Below are 15,439 nucleotides of genomic sequence, written 5' to 3' on the forward strand. Positions count from 1 at the left end.
TTTGAGGTTTACCGACTGAAATTGGGGGATGAACAGCAACATATTTTTTGTAGCCGACAATAATGTGATGAAAGTCGAGTCAAAGTCGATGAATCGATGATGCCATTGATATTTTGCCTCAGCCAGTATAATACAAACATAAGGACGTACATGGAGACAGAGGGGGCAGCACAACTCCTCAGCAGTAATATTAGGACTTCTTAGCATAGGATAAAGAGTGAGTATTGTTATATTATCTGTCTGCATGTGTTGCTCCAACATTTGTGTTCAAATAGCTGTTGCTTAAAGGGTTATAACAATGCCACATAGGTGCTCAGCACATCTATGGTCTTTCCCATTATTTGTTATATGATAGAAACCATCAATCTTATACAAAAATTCTAAATAACAGCACACAACTGTTTCATGTACATCATCTGAACTTAACTATATAACATACATCGTACTCAGCAGGTGTTCACCAAATGGATTAATGTGTGCAGATCATCACAGATGTGTTTTGCTGGTCGAACTTGGCTGTAATAATGTAACAAGGTTCGTACAGTATTATTTTTGTTAGAAGTATAGAGTAGAAAGGTAAATGGTCAGGCAAATGAAAACCTTTCAGACAAAGGAAGACAGTAAATAGTACTGGTTTGAACACGTTTTGCTGTGACCAGCCAACCAGAGAATGGAAAAATGCTCGCTTGAAATCTGACGGTGAAACGGTGCGATTGCTAATATTGTTGAAGTTACATCAGCACTACTGATTCTGAAGGCCCTGGGCAGATTAGATTAATGTGGCAACACATGGAGCCTGAAATCTAATTGGACAAAAAAAAATAAAAAATCTCACAATAAAACCTATACAGGTGAACTTCATTTGACCTTCTGTAAAAAAAAAAAAAAAGTACTGTAACATTGAACAGTTGGACGTGTGCACTCAAAATGTTAGATAGGGTGAACTTTTCATCTGTAACGTTCATCTTGCATTTTAGGTTCATCTTGAAATTCAACCCGAAAGCCGAATATCTCTTTTTAGTGAGTGGTAGACAACAATTCCTCCTCATGGCAGCATACAACCCAAATCAGTATTGGAGCTCTCTCGTTCAGAACAATGCTTAAGCTTGCCTCCCTCAGACCCATTAAACCAGATAAATGTGCTCGCGGTAATAAAGCAGAGCTGTTAATAGTGAAACACTCGTAACTATTTGCTTGAGTAAATCTAACATATTAGTGGGAAAATAAAAAAAAAAAGGGTGAACTGTAATTAAAGTAATGGAGCTGGGGTGGTAGAATGTTTAACAAATGATGTTCAGCTTTATTAGGCGCGGAATATGTTGAAGGTTGTTTTGGGCCAATAATAACTGATTTATAGCCGTTAGGATGAGAGTGCATAGCAGGTTTTTGTAGCTAGTATAAGTGCCATCCTTTAATGATATACTGGTCTAAATAAACATTTAATTATTTTAAAAATGGCTACAGCGTTTAACTGCAAAATACACATTATATGTTTGCCATGATTAGAATATCCATAGTAACTCAAACTTCTTTTACCTTTTGAAAAACACTGGTCTGCATATGCAGTAGTTCCATATTTTTCTAAATTTCAGCTCACTGTTTTGATATTTTGGCCAAATGTGTCCCTCGTAGTACATTAGAAAGTAGCAGAAGACGGCATACGGGATTCATGCCCCCATATATATCTATATATAGAAGCAGATGACTTCCTTAACTACTAAACTTCTAGCACCCTGACATTTCTTTCTACGCGGCAAGCATCATATGTCAGCGCGACTGACAGGCCGGAGATGCGCTCAGTCCATCAATAACGCCGAGCGGCCTGTCAACAGAGCGTGTAAAGCGCTTGAGATGATATTAAGAGATCAGAGAGATGGAATCCAGGCCCAGGTGATTGGCGCTACCTCCCCCGGTGAAAGCCTCAGTTGTTAAGTCTGCGGCAATTAACTTCAGGAGATTGTTTGGTATGCATGAGGGAGCTGGGAAAATGCATGCGATTCTCAGGTGCAATGCGAGGTGATAAGAGAGCAAGATGGCTTTGTGCGAATACGCCAGCGTAGGTATTAAAGTGCTAAATTGAGATGGGCGTCATTCAAAGATTTTGCGGAGCGAACAAATTTCCTCCTCATCTGTCGCCAGATTTGATGAGATGCAAACAATCACACATCTCATCATTCCGGTTGGGATTTTTTTTTATTTTTTTATGTGTGCTGCCTCCTCTCCTTTCCTTCATGCCATGCTTGTTTCCTTTGCCCTTCCCTCAGGCACCACATTGTGCAAGGATCTCAGGTTGTATCTGAGTAAGTGCTTCACACCCGGCTCAGTGGACAGCACACTTCAGCAGGTCATCCGAGAGAACCTTTACCTCCGGGCTGTACCTTGTAAGTCCCCCTTTATGCTCTTCATCTTGCCGTTGCTTGATATGCACCACCTTTTATTTAGGCCCTATTTCCACCCGGCTGCGTAAAAGCCTTTGCACCGAATGGATGCTATTTGCTTGTTGTAACGCTTTTTCAAATAAACTTAAATTCTGTATTTTTTTTTTCAAACTTTAAATCTGCTCATGTACATATTCGAGAGGTGCAGCAATTAATCGATTAACGAACAACTATTTTGATAATCGATTAATCGCTTGCTTGACTTAAACACATGACTAAAGTGTGAATTTAAACAAAATATTTGTTTTGTTTATTTAAAGAAAATAAACTTAAAGTGTAGTTGGAATAAGTACTGGCAGAAATATATAAAGAATGTACTGTATCATTTCTAAAGGATTTATCGTATTTCAAGTCACATTTTAGGAAGTGAGGTCAGGAGACAAAGGTAGTTTCCATTTAAATTCATCTTTTAAATTGTATTTATTAAAAATATAATCCAATCGATATGCGGAAAAATATATGTTACAGTTAATCTTATCATGCATTCGTACATTTTATTTCTTGGGGACGCCGATTCGGTGGACTAGCCCAGAATACATTTTTTGGTATGGTATGGTGTGCCTTACCTGACTTACAGCGCAGGTGGCAAAAGTACTCACACTCCGTACTTAAGTACCCTATCCAAGGTATGTTCGGGCGAGAGGTGGGGTACACCCTGAATTGGTCGCGAGCCAATCGCAGTGCACATAGAAACAAACAATCATTCACATTCACATTCACGCCTACGGGCAATTTAGAGTTTTCAATTAACCCACCATGCACAGATACATGTATGTTACATGTGTGTTTAAAAAAATAAATAAAATAGTAGAAGAACTGATTTAACTCCTGTTCCTAAGTAAAAAAAAAAATGGCACAACAAAAATACTTCTCTGTCCACCAAATAGTTTCCGTCTTTTATTAATTTAGATTTTGCTTGTACTTTGCTGCAGTGGTCTTCTCTCAAATAAAATTTGTCTCATTACCTTGGCCAACAGTCACATATCGAGAAGTAAATACAGTACATTGTTGTAGTTTGTTTGTGGGTGTTCTTCATTTTTAAATCTCTACTAATTTAGCCAGCGTTGAATAAATCATTTTAGCAGGACTTGTTGCTATGTGAATATATTGGAGTGTCAGAGTTAGTTGACGCTGAACTTCCCAGCATGCCAAATGGCATTTTTGTATATCTTATTGGCACCTGAGTCTTGAGAGACTGTTCAGAATTACTTGTTTATCATTGACATTATTGTCTATTATCCTTCCATGATAGTAGTCGTTGTTATGTGTGTTTTAGCTACCTATTTCGTCTTGTGCTGTCATTTTGTTCCTATTATATGAGCTCGGATATTGTGTCTGTTTCCACTGTGTGAAAAGATCATTTGCGAGTTAGTTGTCGGCTATTGCTATCAGCTATTGCTGATTGTCCATGTAGTCCAATAATGAATTTAGCGCTTGGTCAGATTTTGTTTTCAACGTCATACATTTTTTTTTTTAACGAACATAACAGTTACCGGTACAAAAAAATGAAACGATGGTATGGCAAAAGCGATAGTCTCGAGAACAGTCTGCAGTAGGTTCAGCTCCTGGTGAAGACTGAAGATCGTTCTTGTGTTCCTCTTCTGTTCTATCTCCTTTGCCTCCATCCCGTGTCAGTGGAGGTCACATCTGCTCGCATTTGTTGCCATTTGTTCCTGCAAACAATACATCCTGCCCAAAGACAGATGCTCCGACTCCCACTGTCTTTTAGGACCAATCTTCCCCCCCATTGGAACGTTGATTGATCAATAAACGAAACAGTCCCTGACTTGTATAATTCAATGAATGAATGAATCAATCAATCAATAAATCTATCTATCAATCAAGCATTGTGTTCTTTATGTATGTGAAACTAAATACAGTACATTTATTGCATCAGCACAATCAAGTAAAAACAAACAAATGCTTACAGCTGCAGCCTTGTTCTACTAAGAACAATTAATCATATGACAAAAAAGTAAATAAAACAGAACTGACATTGAGTTAGATGGATGCCAAAACAAGCATATTCATTTGGGACATCTCCGTGGCATTTTTTTTTTTTTTTTTTTTTTTGTGTTTATTCTCCGAGGCTGTCTCCCCATTTTGGCTGTCATGCATCGGCTCCAGGGTACATGTAATTTTTTTCTTTTTCTTCTTTTGGTGAGCTGGCTGTAAAGCTGTTCATGAACTATCTTCTGCAAGCCCCTGAGAAAGAGGTTGTGCACGCAGTGTAATTTGGGTGTTCATAAATGAAATCATGTACAATGGCAGCCAAAGGCGGCTAGTTGTAGTACATCTGTTGACATCTTAATCCCCTCCAATGCATGACGTCACTGGAATCGGCCGAGTTGTTGTTTTTTTTTCCCCCTCATTTTTTTCTCTCCCATTTAGCTTGTCAGCCTGTATTTTTCTCCTTTTTAAGTTAACACGACGGACCACCTAGTGTGTCAGTAGTCTTAACCTTTCTGTGGCAGCATGGAGCGTCTTCTAATCCTCCCTGTTAGGACAGGAAGTAGGTCATGTGACGCAGTACGCCGCCGATCATCTCCCCTAACGTACAAAGAGCTCTCTCACTACTCACGAGCACACAGCGGCTTTACAATGTGGGGCTATATCAGAACGGAGCCCCGGGTGAGTCCGCCACGCCACGCTGACCCTGCCTCCACCTCGAAACGCTTTCCCTTAGTGACAGTGAGGCAGGTTGAGACCCCTGAGTAGTGCGTAGGCCTAATCCTCTGATCTGTTGAGATGACGCCGTAAGATTCTGTTGTTGTCATGCCGATACCATGCACGCACAACTCTCCTGATCCCGGGGACAGCTTGGGAACTGTCCTGTAGCGCACTCGTAATGAAATCACAATTTGTTTGATTTTCCTTGAGGATGAGACTACTGGAACTTGATGCAGAGGATTCGTCATTGTGGCTCATTGTGGCCCTCTTCAGGACCTTTGCTACTGTATGTTTCTCCTCTTTCAGTAGACTTTTAGTTTTATTTATGCTCGCTTAGGGCAGCACGGTTGGACGAGGCGGTAGTAAGGGTGCAAAATTCTGGCAATTTTCAGTTGGAAACTTTCGGAGAATTAACGGGAACACAGCAGGAATTCCCAAAATTGAAAGTTGGCTCTTAATAGGGAACTTAAATATTGTTGGGGAAAATATATTTTAGAATAATCCTAACTAAAGATTTCATGCATGTACACTTGTACCAAGTTACGAGCTGTCATTTGGTAGTGCTTTGGATAGCCTGCCGCTCGAGTGAAGAAAAAAAAAATTATTATTATTATTATTTTTTATGGATATCTACCAATTACAAAACTAAATGTTTATAGTTATGCTTGAATATGACACGTTTCCACTCAATTATCCTCAATTTCCAGTTAAATCCAATTAATTCTCATAGAGAGTTCCCATTTTGGAATATATCAACAATTCCTCATCTTAACTTCCCAATGGAAATTTACCATGAATTTTCCACAAACCTAGTGGTTAGCACGTCTGCTTCACAGTTGAGAAGTTCTGGGTTAAAATCTCGACTTCCTGTCTGGGTACTCCGGTTTCCACCTTCCAAAAATACACTTTAGGTTCATGTAAGATTCTAAATAGTCCATTGTTGTGAATATCAGTGTAAGTGGTTGTTTGTTTATGTGTCCTGTAATTGGCTGGCGACCAGTCCAGGGTGTAGCTCACCTACGACCCTAATCACGATAAGTGCTATAGAATTTGATTGGATGGACAGAATGCTCTTTAAACACAGTTAGCCTTCTAAGTTACTGGTTAAGGGAAAAGGAAATGCTTGCGTAATTATGAGACTCTTCCGAGTATTTTGATCCTGTTTGTTTTCCAGAATGTGTGCTTCATGTACCTTTGAGCTATTTAAAGAGCATCTTATTTCTTGAAGGCTTGTCATGAGACGATGTGCTTTGATCCAGGAAATAGCATTACAAAGTCTCTGTGGTGGCGGCAGTGCATAAAAATGGAATGAATGACAGAATCAAGGAAATGCACGTTTCGCTACAAATAACCTGGAAGGGGAATGGGCCTCGAGAAAGCGTCTGTTGTGAATTGGCGCTACAGAAGGAAAATGTACAGTGGTACCTGGAGAAATTAGTTTACTTTGTTCCGTGACCTTGCTTGTAACGCAAAACCCTCATACCCCAAATCATCTTCATTGTACTTTATACAAACATGCATGAATGACATAATTCAATAGAATGTGAAGAACTTAACGACACGGTGGGGGACTGGTTAGTACGTCTGCCTCACAGTTCTGAGGACCCGGGTTCAAGTCTGGCCTCGCCTGTGTGGAGTTTCATGTTCTCCCCGTGCCTGCATGGGTTTTCCCCGGGTACTCCGGTTTCCTCCCACATTCCAAAAACATGCATTGGTCGGTTAATTGAAGACTCTAAATTGCCCGTAGGTGTGAACGTGAGTGCGAATGGTTGTTTGTTTACATGTGCGCTGCGATTGGCTGCCGACCAGTTCAGGGTATACCCCGCCTCTCGCCCAAAGATAGCTGGGATCGGCTCCAGCACGCCCGCGACCCTAGTGAGGCTAAGCGGTAGGGAAAACGAATGAAGAATTGAAGGTTTTGACACATTTTTTTTGCTTGAATTCAATGGCAATTGTGCTGCTCCTTTTGTTGTGCCCACCTTGGCCACCTGTCGGCAATATAATACAGTCATACAGACCCAAACGGATAAGAATCACCATTACTCTCACGGTTCCAGTTCCATATGTTTTCACAAATCAATACTATTGGTCAGTCCCCACATGGTTATGTTAGTTTTACAAATTATTAATCAATCTAAAGTTCTGAAAAATTATGGTTTTGGAGATGCAAGGTTTCTGCCCGACACCAGCAATATGCCTTTAAGTAAGCATTGTGATATTGTCTGTCTATGTTGGTTGTTCCACAATATTTGTTCAAATATCCGTTGCTTAAAGGGATATAACACTGTGATGCTATCTGTTAGCTTGTCACTGGCTTTTTCCATTATGTGTTAGCATTAAGCTAGCAGGGTGCAGCCCTATGGGGGCCACAAGCCAGTGCAAACTGTAAGCCGGTCCCAAGCCCGGATAAATGCAGAGGGTTGCGTCAGGAAGGGCATCCGGCTTAAAACTTTGCCAAACAAATATGAGCGTTCATCCAAAGAATTCCATACCGGATCGGTCGTGGCCCGGGTTAACGTCTGCCATCGCCGCTACTGTGGGTCGAAGTCGAAGAAGAAGAAGAGGTAGAAAGCGGGTTCTTCGGCAGAAAGAGAAGAGGAAAGCACAGAGCCTAGAACTGAATGTGGGGACTTTGAATGTTGGGACGATGACGGGAAAATCTCGGGAGTTGGTTGACATGATGATTAGGAGAAAGGTTGATATATTGTGTTTCCAGGAGACCAGGTGGAAAGGCAGTCAGGCTAGAAGTTTAGGGGCAGGGTTTAAATTATTTAACATGGTGTAGATGGGAAGAGAAATGGAGTGGGGTTATTTTAAAAGAAGAGTTGGCTAAGAATATCTTGGAGGTGAAAAGAGTATCAGATCAAGTGATGAGGCTGAAACTTGAAATTGAGGTTGTTATGTGTAATGTGATGAGTGGCTATGCCCCACAGGTAGGATGTGACCTAGAGGTGAAAGAGAAATTCTGGAAGGAGCTAGATGATGTAGTTCTGAGCATCCCAGACAGAGAGAGAGTCGTAATTGGTGCAGATTGTAATGGACATGTTGGTGAAGGAAATAGGGGTGATGAAGAAGTGATGGGTAAGTACGGCATCCAGGAAAGGAACTTGGAAGGACAGATGGTGGTAGACTTTGCAAAAAAGATGCAAATGGCTGTAGTGGACACTTTTTTCCAGAAGAGGCACGAACATAGGGTGACCTACAAGAGCGGAGGTAGAAGCACGCAGGTGGATTACATCTTGTGCAGACGATGTAATCTGAAGGAGGTTAGCGACTGACAAAGGCAGAGCAGAGAACCATGTGGAGGAAGCTGAAACAGGAAGAGCGTTGTGCAGCTTTTCGGCAAGAGGTGAGACAGGCTCTCGGTGGACAGGAGGAGCTTCCAGTAGACTGGACCACTGCAGCCAAGGTGATCAGAGAGGCAGGCAGGAGAGTACTTGGTGTATCTTCTGGAAGGAAAGGAGGGAAGGAGACTTGGTGGTGGAACCTCACAGTACAGGAAATCATACAAGGAAAAAGGTTAGCTAAGAAGAAGTGGGACACTGAGAGGACCAAGGAGAAGCGAAAGGAATACATTGAGATGCGACATAGGGCAAAGGTAGAGGTGGCAAAGGCCAAACGAGGCATATGATGACATGTATGCCAGGTTGGACACTAAAGAAGGAGAAAAGGATCTATACAGGTTAGCCAGACAGAGGGATAGAGATAGAAAGGATGTGCAGCAGGTTAGGGTGATTAAGGATAGAGATAGAAATATGTTGACTGGTGCCAGTAGTGTGCTAGATAGATGGAAAGAATACTTCAAGGAATTGATGAATTAGGAAAATGAGAGAGAAGGGAGAGCAGAAGAGCCAAGTGGCAATGATTAGTAAGGGGGAAGTTAGAAAGGAATTAAAGAGGATGGAAAATGGAAAGGCAGTTGGTCCTCATGACATTCCTGTGGAGGTGTGGAAGCATCTAGGAGAGGTGGCTGTGGAGTTTTTGACCAGCGTGTTCAATAGAATTCTAGCGCGTGAGAAGATGCCTGAGGAATGGAGGAAAAGTGTGCTGGTGCCCATTTTTAAGAACAAGGTTGATGCAGAGCTGTGGGAACTATAGAGGAATAAAGTTGATGAGCCACACAATGAAGTTATGGGAAAGAGTAGTGGAGGCTAGCACTAAGGACACAAGTGATTATTTGCGAACAACAGTAAGGTTTCATGCCTAGAAAGAGTACCACAGATGCATTCTTTGCCTTGAGGGTGTTGATGGAAAAGTACAGAGAAGGTCAGAAGGAGCTACATTGTGTCTTTGTAGATCGAGAGAAAGCCCATGACAGAGTACCCAGAGACGAACTGTGTTACTGCATGCGGAAGTCTGGAGTGGCAGAGAAGTATGTTAGAATAATACAGGACATGTACGAGGGCAGCAGAACAGCAGTGAGGTGTGTTGTAGGTGTGACAGATGCATTTAAGGTGGAGGTGGGACTGCATCAGGGATCAGCCCTGAGCCCTTTCGGGTTTGCCGTGTTGATGGATAGGCTGACAGATGAGGTTAGACTGGAATCCCTGTGGACCATGATGTTTGCAGATGACATTGTGATCTGCAGTAAAAGCAGGGAGCAGGTGGATGAACAGTTAGAAAGATGGAGGCATGCACTGGAAAGCAGGGGAATGAAGATTAGCCGGAGAAAGACAGAAACAAATTTGCATGAATGAGAGGGGTGGTGGGGGAAGAGGTAGCAAGGGTGGAGGACTTGAAATAGTTGGGGTCAACCGTCCAGAGCAATGGTGAGTGTGGTCAGGAAGTTAAGAAACGGGTCCACGCAGGTTGGAATGGGTGGAGGAAGGTGTCAGGTGTGTTATGTGACAGAAGAGTCTCTGCTAGGATCAAGTGCAAAGTGGTGAGGCCACCAGCCATGATGTACGGATTAGAGGCAGTGGCACTGAAGAGACAACAGGAAGCAGAGCTGGAGGTGGCGGAAATGAAGATGTTGAGGTTCGCTCTCGGAGTGACCAGGTTGGATAAAATTAGAAATGAGCTCATCAGAGTGACAGCCAAGGTTCGATGTTTTGGAGACAAAGTTAGAGAGAGCAGACTTCGATGGTTTGGACACGTGCAGAGGAGAAATAGTGAGTATATTGGTAGAAGGATGATGAAGATGGAGCTGCCAGGCAAGAGAGCGAGAGGAAGACCAAAGAGAAGGTTGATGGATGTCGTGAGGGAAAGACATGAGGGCAGTTGGTGTTCAAGAGGAGGATGCAGGCGATAGGCTTACATGGAAAAGGATGACGCACTGTGGCGACCCCTAAAGGGACAAGCCCAAAGGAAAATAAGAAGCTTAAGCTAGCAGGGGACAAAGTTGTTTAGTTGTTTTAAAAACATAATTTCTCGCCTTTTCCAAGTCAAAGCAAACAAAATCCTCCAAATGATGGCTTGTGTCTCAAATCAGGTCACTTGTATCTCAAGGCACCACTGTACTTGCTTTGACTGTCTGTGGCCTAATATGCTTATACGGATGGATGTAGACGTAATGTCTCGGGTCCACAGCACAACAGAATGCCAGTGAACCTCCTTTGTTGTCATTTTGCGTCTGCGACCTCATAGAGCCCTCCTGAATTTTTGCTTCCACACCACAGCAATTTGAACAGTGCTCTCATCCAATTCCGAAGCATAGTCATCGTTTTAAGGCCCTCGGCGTCTCACCTCCCCACTATAAAAGACTTCTAATTACAGTCAGAGATACAAATCATTATCATTTGCTTATTTGCGTATGCTGGCTCTGTTGTCATGAGAGAGAAGGGAGATAGAGCGTATGTGGCCTTTTCAACTGTGGCGCTCATCGTTAGCGGTTTGCATGCAATGATTTTGACGGACAGCTTTGTCTGCCGGTTGATACAGACTTTTGTGTAATTACCTCGTCAATCTCTATCTCAATCCTGTCCCCAAGGATCAGCAAGACGCATCCACAGGGACAGTCAAGGGACAGAGACGATGTCAATAATCTGTCCTGAAAGCCTTCCCATAGCCCCGTCGGCACTGACATGCCATATATATCTCTTAGGAGGGTGCATAGATAATGAGTCCAAGACTTGCGCCGTATCAGCTGGAGACGTCGCGCTTGTCCGGAGGGGAAGAGCAGAATTACTCACGTCAGATGTCATCATGGGGATTTGATGTAGGATTTTAACCCTTATCTACTACACGGGTCAAACTGGTTCAAATTTGACATTTGACAGCGATAAAAATCCCCTAAATGTCGTTTTTCACCACACTAACATTTGATGACTTTTCCTCAAGTGACCCAAAATGCAAAAAAAGAAAACATTAAAAATGTCATTCTTTTGTACAGGTGGTACAAAGTTTGTGCACACTGTGGTTGTTCTGTATCTACTAAAATAGAAAATGGTGGTTGTGTTGGGAATCTTGAAACTGTGAAACTGGACATGCCATAAATGTGTGTGTTTTTTTTATCGGACAGTGGTTAAAGTGTTCAAGACGGAGTTAAAAGAGTCCCGAAAACTGCCTGTTTTTTTTGTTTGTTTGTTTGTTATTTTTGCACAGGTTCCCGACGAATCATGCACCTCTTGTTTTTGCAAAAACAACTGAAACTAATTTAATTGAACGCAGAGGTTAAATGGTGCCTTGACACAGGCATGAGATCTGAACCAGCAAAACAAGTACAGCAGTAGTCCCTTGTTTACTGAAGAGGTCACATTCCAAAAGTCCGCCAAGTAATGACCATATAATTATTTTGTTATGTATATCTATTTTGAGGTTTTATCCTATAGCAGTAATCCTATCTATCCTATATTTTAATCGACTTGGTTCTGGGAAACAGACAAGTGGTGTAAAACAAAGACTACACTTTCCATTTTCACTGAAACATTGCTTGAGGATTATTCATCCATTTATTAATGCCGGACAGGTTATTTATACATTATAAAAAACATCTGTAGTATTTTCATTTAAAAATGAGGGATGTCAAACATAAAAAATACACTTTCCCTATTGTCTGAAACATTGATTGAGCATTATTCATCAATTTATTAATGCCAGACAGGTTATTCATACAATTAAAAAAAAAAAACCCATCTGTAGTTCATACAGTAATTTCATGAATTCAATCATTGTGAGAAACATACTATGCGTGCAAAAAAAAAAAAAAAAAAATCAACATTACGTAAAGGTTGCTTTACTTGTTATTTGGTGGGCAGAGAAAGTTCAGGTGGATGTCACGTGCGACGAGGAGAAAACAACCTTGATACATTCTGTAAGCACAGGATGTGAGAAAAGACAGAATCTAAACATTATAATTAGCTACAGTATCAGCAGGTGGATCAGGAAGAGTGCTAATAAGCCCGGGGACAGGAGCAGACTGAGATAACGTATGCCTTGTGTTGCACATTTCCTCAGACATCTTTCTCTCTTATCCCCCCTGATTTCAAGCTTCTCCTTGAGTAAGACCTCTGTTACGTGCTAGACTGAATGCGGCACAATAGTACAGAGCCCCTGACATGAAATGTTAAAAAAAAAAAAAAAAAAAGTGGCTACAATACAGCTATAACGTGCACACAAAATGCTAATGTGTGCCCACAAAATAGGTATGAAATGCAAGCGAAAGACATAATTATGGGTATCATTCCCATGAACAAGTTGGATGTCTGGGTAAGAAAATGGAGTGCACCTTTCCTCGAACGTGTCTTTCGTCAATGGTCTAGAGTGCCATGCTTTTCAGAATGTCTTTGTAGCCCATCCCCAAAATTCAGTCATACTATCGAGTTATTTTCATTGTCTTCGGCCCTTTTGCAAATAACCTTTTGCAGTCAGAACTGGGAAATGATGTGCAACAGTTCTGGCTACCACACAATAATAGCTACAGTAAGAGTGCTCAGATGGATGATGATCACAAAGGTTTATGTTTGTGTCCAGTGCCTGTGTGTGTGTGTTGCCAAGTTCTCACTTCCTACATGTGTCATTGTACCCAGTCGAGCTGCTGCCAGGACAACGGCGCATTAATCACTTTTATTGGCTGCCTGGGTGTTCGGCTCCAACATCACATGTGGTCCCTCAGGAGAATCGAACAGGCTCAGGGTGATTTTGTCTTGGGATACAAATGACTCTTCATGAGGTCAGATGAAGTGTAATATAGCAAGTGCGGATGCAAATGAAAAATATTTTTTTTGTTAAGCAGATTTGTACGACTGGCAAATTATAAAACTCCATTATGAACCGTTTGGTTTTGCTCCCTACCTCAGTGGTCCTGTAATGATACGGCGCTGTTGTTTCCTTGCTCTGTTTCAGGCCAAGGTCAATGCGAATCAATTATGATGACAGATCATCATCGGAGTGCTCCATCTTTGCAGTGGCAGTAGAAAGACTTTCACAGTGCCTCATTAATATTTATTCAATTCCTATTGATCTGGCCAGAAGCTGAAAGCCTCAGTAAATGAATTGCCTGCATCATTGTGAGCCTGAAAAGCACAAAACATTTTGTTTGTTGATGACTGTGCTCTCGAACTGGGACCTGTGACAACAACAAAGCACTGTGATTAAAAAAAAAACAACAACAAAAAAAAGTCAATTTTGACTTGTTTTTTTTTTTTGGTTCACATTTGACTAGTTAAAATAATTACTAAGCCAGGCAGACCGGACTTTCCGTAGGAAAAGGGCTTCTTCATTGAAGTTTTTACACCAGATACGGTCCATTTGTCAACCGCTAGATTGAAGGCTCTAAATTGCCCGTAGGTGTGAATGTGAGTGCGAATGGTTGTTTGTTTATATGTGCCCTGCGACTGGCTGGCGACCAGTTCAGGTTGTACCCCGCGTCTCCCAAAATGGATGGATGGATACTTTTAGCCTTTGTTGGTAACAAACATGTTCTCGGGACTATTTATAGCTTACTGAGTTGCTATTTAGCTTAAAGAGTGAGCTCAGTGACTTTGTGATGATTTATGACCCCAGATGAAAGCAAACGGCCTTGATTAATTGACATATCATCCACCTAAGAGCTTACAGCATTTCCAGTGTACGACTCCATATTTCATGTCGTCTTCCTTTCCCAGGTACGACCAGACCGCCTAGAGTGGGAGAGATCTCCGGGACAGACTATAACTTTGTCTCCGTTGAGGAGTTTTTTTCTCTGGAGGAGTCAGGAGCGCTGCTGGAGAGTGGCAAATTTAAAGGTAGACTACAACTGCTTTATTACATTTGGGATGCATCGTGACTCACCCCTCAAACTGCTTTGCCTCAGCACTATACAACGTAAACATTTGATTATTTTACAGCAGTACGAACGCCGCCAAGACAGCAACGGGGAACCTGTGGTTAGCACCTCTGCTTAACAGTTCTAAGGTTCGGGATTCGCATCTCGGCACCGGCCTTCCTTTGTTAAGTTTGCGGTGCTCATTATGGTCAAGCGATCACAACGAGAGCTACCCTAATACTGAATATACACAGTCTGTGACAGCGGCGTATGTCGTGTTGTCGCTCGCCTTGGAAGGTTTTTAAAAGTAACAAGTTCATTTTTAAAACGTAAGGAGTAGAAAGTACAGATATTTGTGTTAAAATGTAAGGAGTAAAAGAAAAAGTCGCCGGAAAAATAAATACGCAAAGTATACCTAGCTGAAAAATCTACTGAAGTAATGCAAAACAAAACAAATGTATTTATATAGCACGTTTCATACATGATTAAAAGCATTTAGAAACAAAGGGAAAAAAACAGCAAATAAAAATGAACAATACAATACAAAAACGTACAGTGCAAGAAATATCATTTAAAAGTGGAAATGCTCTAAAAGGCATGAGAAGAGTTTTTAAAGAGAGAGTTTTTAACCTGGATTTAAAAACATTGACACTGACGTCACTTCTGTTGGCAACTTCTTCCACTTGCTTGCAGCATAACAGCTAAGTGCTGCTTCACCACGTTTGCGTTGGACTCTGTGCTCCACTATTTGACTTGAGTCTGTACATCTCAGAGCCCTACTGAGTTCATATTACATTTGCATTTCTTTCATGTATTCAGGACCGAAACCATTTCGTAGGGATTTACTGCTCCGAAAGAAAGAAAAAAGATGCCAGATCATTCGTCTTATTGTTATGTTATAAAAGAGACATTGCATGACAAATGTCCATTGCTCGCTCAATCTGCAGACCTTTTAAAGTGTGCTGTGTCTGATTAAAATGGCTGCATGTATTAGCATCCATAATTTATGATACTTTAATGGGAGCAATGCACTTACGTGCGCTTCACATGTGAAATTGACAGACACATAGCTTCTGCTAAGACGTCGGGGCGAGCGGCTTCGTGGCACTTCATAACAGTCCGCCTCATGTTGAGATATTGCTTTTAA

The 15,439-nt window shown here is 41.6% G+C and overlaps 1 protein-coding gene across 3 annotated transcripts in view; it reads left to right on the forward strand.

Annotated features, from left to right (window-relative positions):
• LOC133476851 (membrane-associated guanylate kinase, WW and PDZ domain-containing protein 1) overlaps positions 1–15,439 on the forward strand; it is a 75,293-nt gene that overhangs the window by 25,296 nt on the left and 34,558 nt on the right. For all 3 annotated transcript variants that reach the window (XM_061770786.1, XM_061770800.1, XM_061770794.1), the window contains exons 3-4: positions 2,265–2,381; positions 14,153–14,272. In XM_061770786.1, coding sequence (XP_061626770.1) covers positions 2,265–2,381; positions 14,153–14,272 — 237 coding nt within the window. The remainder of the gene's footprint in view (positions 1–2,264; positions 2,382–14,152; positions 14,273–15,439) is intronic.

Source organism: Phyllopteryx taeniolatus, chromosome 1 (genome assembly GCF_024500385.1).
Source record: "Phyllopteryx taeniolatus isolate TA_2022b chromosome 1, UOR_Ptae_1.2, whole genome shotgun sequence".
Classification (NCBI taxonomy): Eukaryota; Metazoa; Chordata; class Actinopteri; order Syngnathiformes; family Syngnathidae; genus Phyllopteryx; species Phyllopteryx taeniolatus.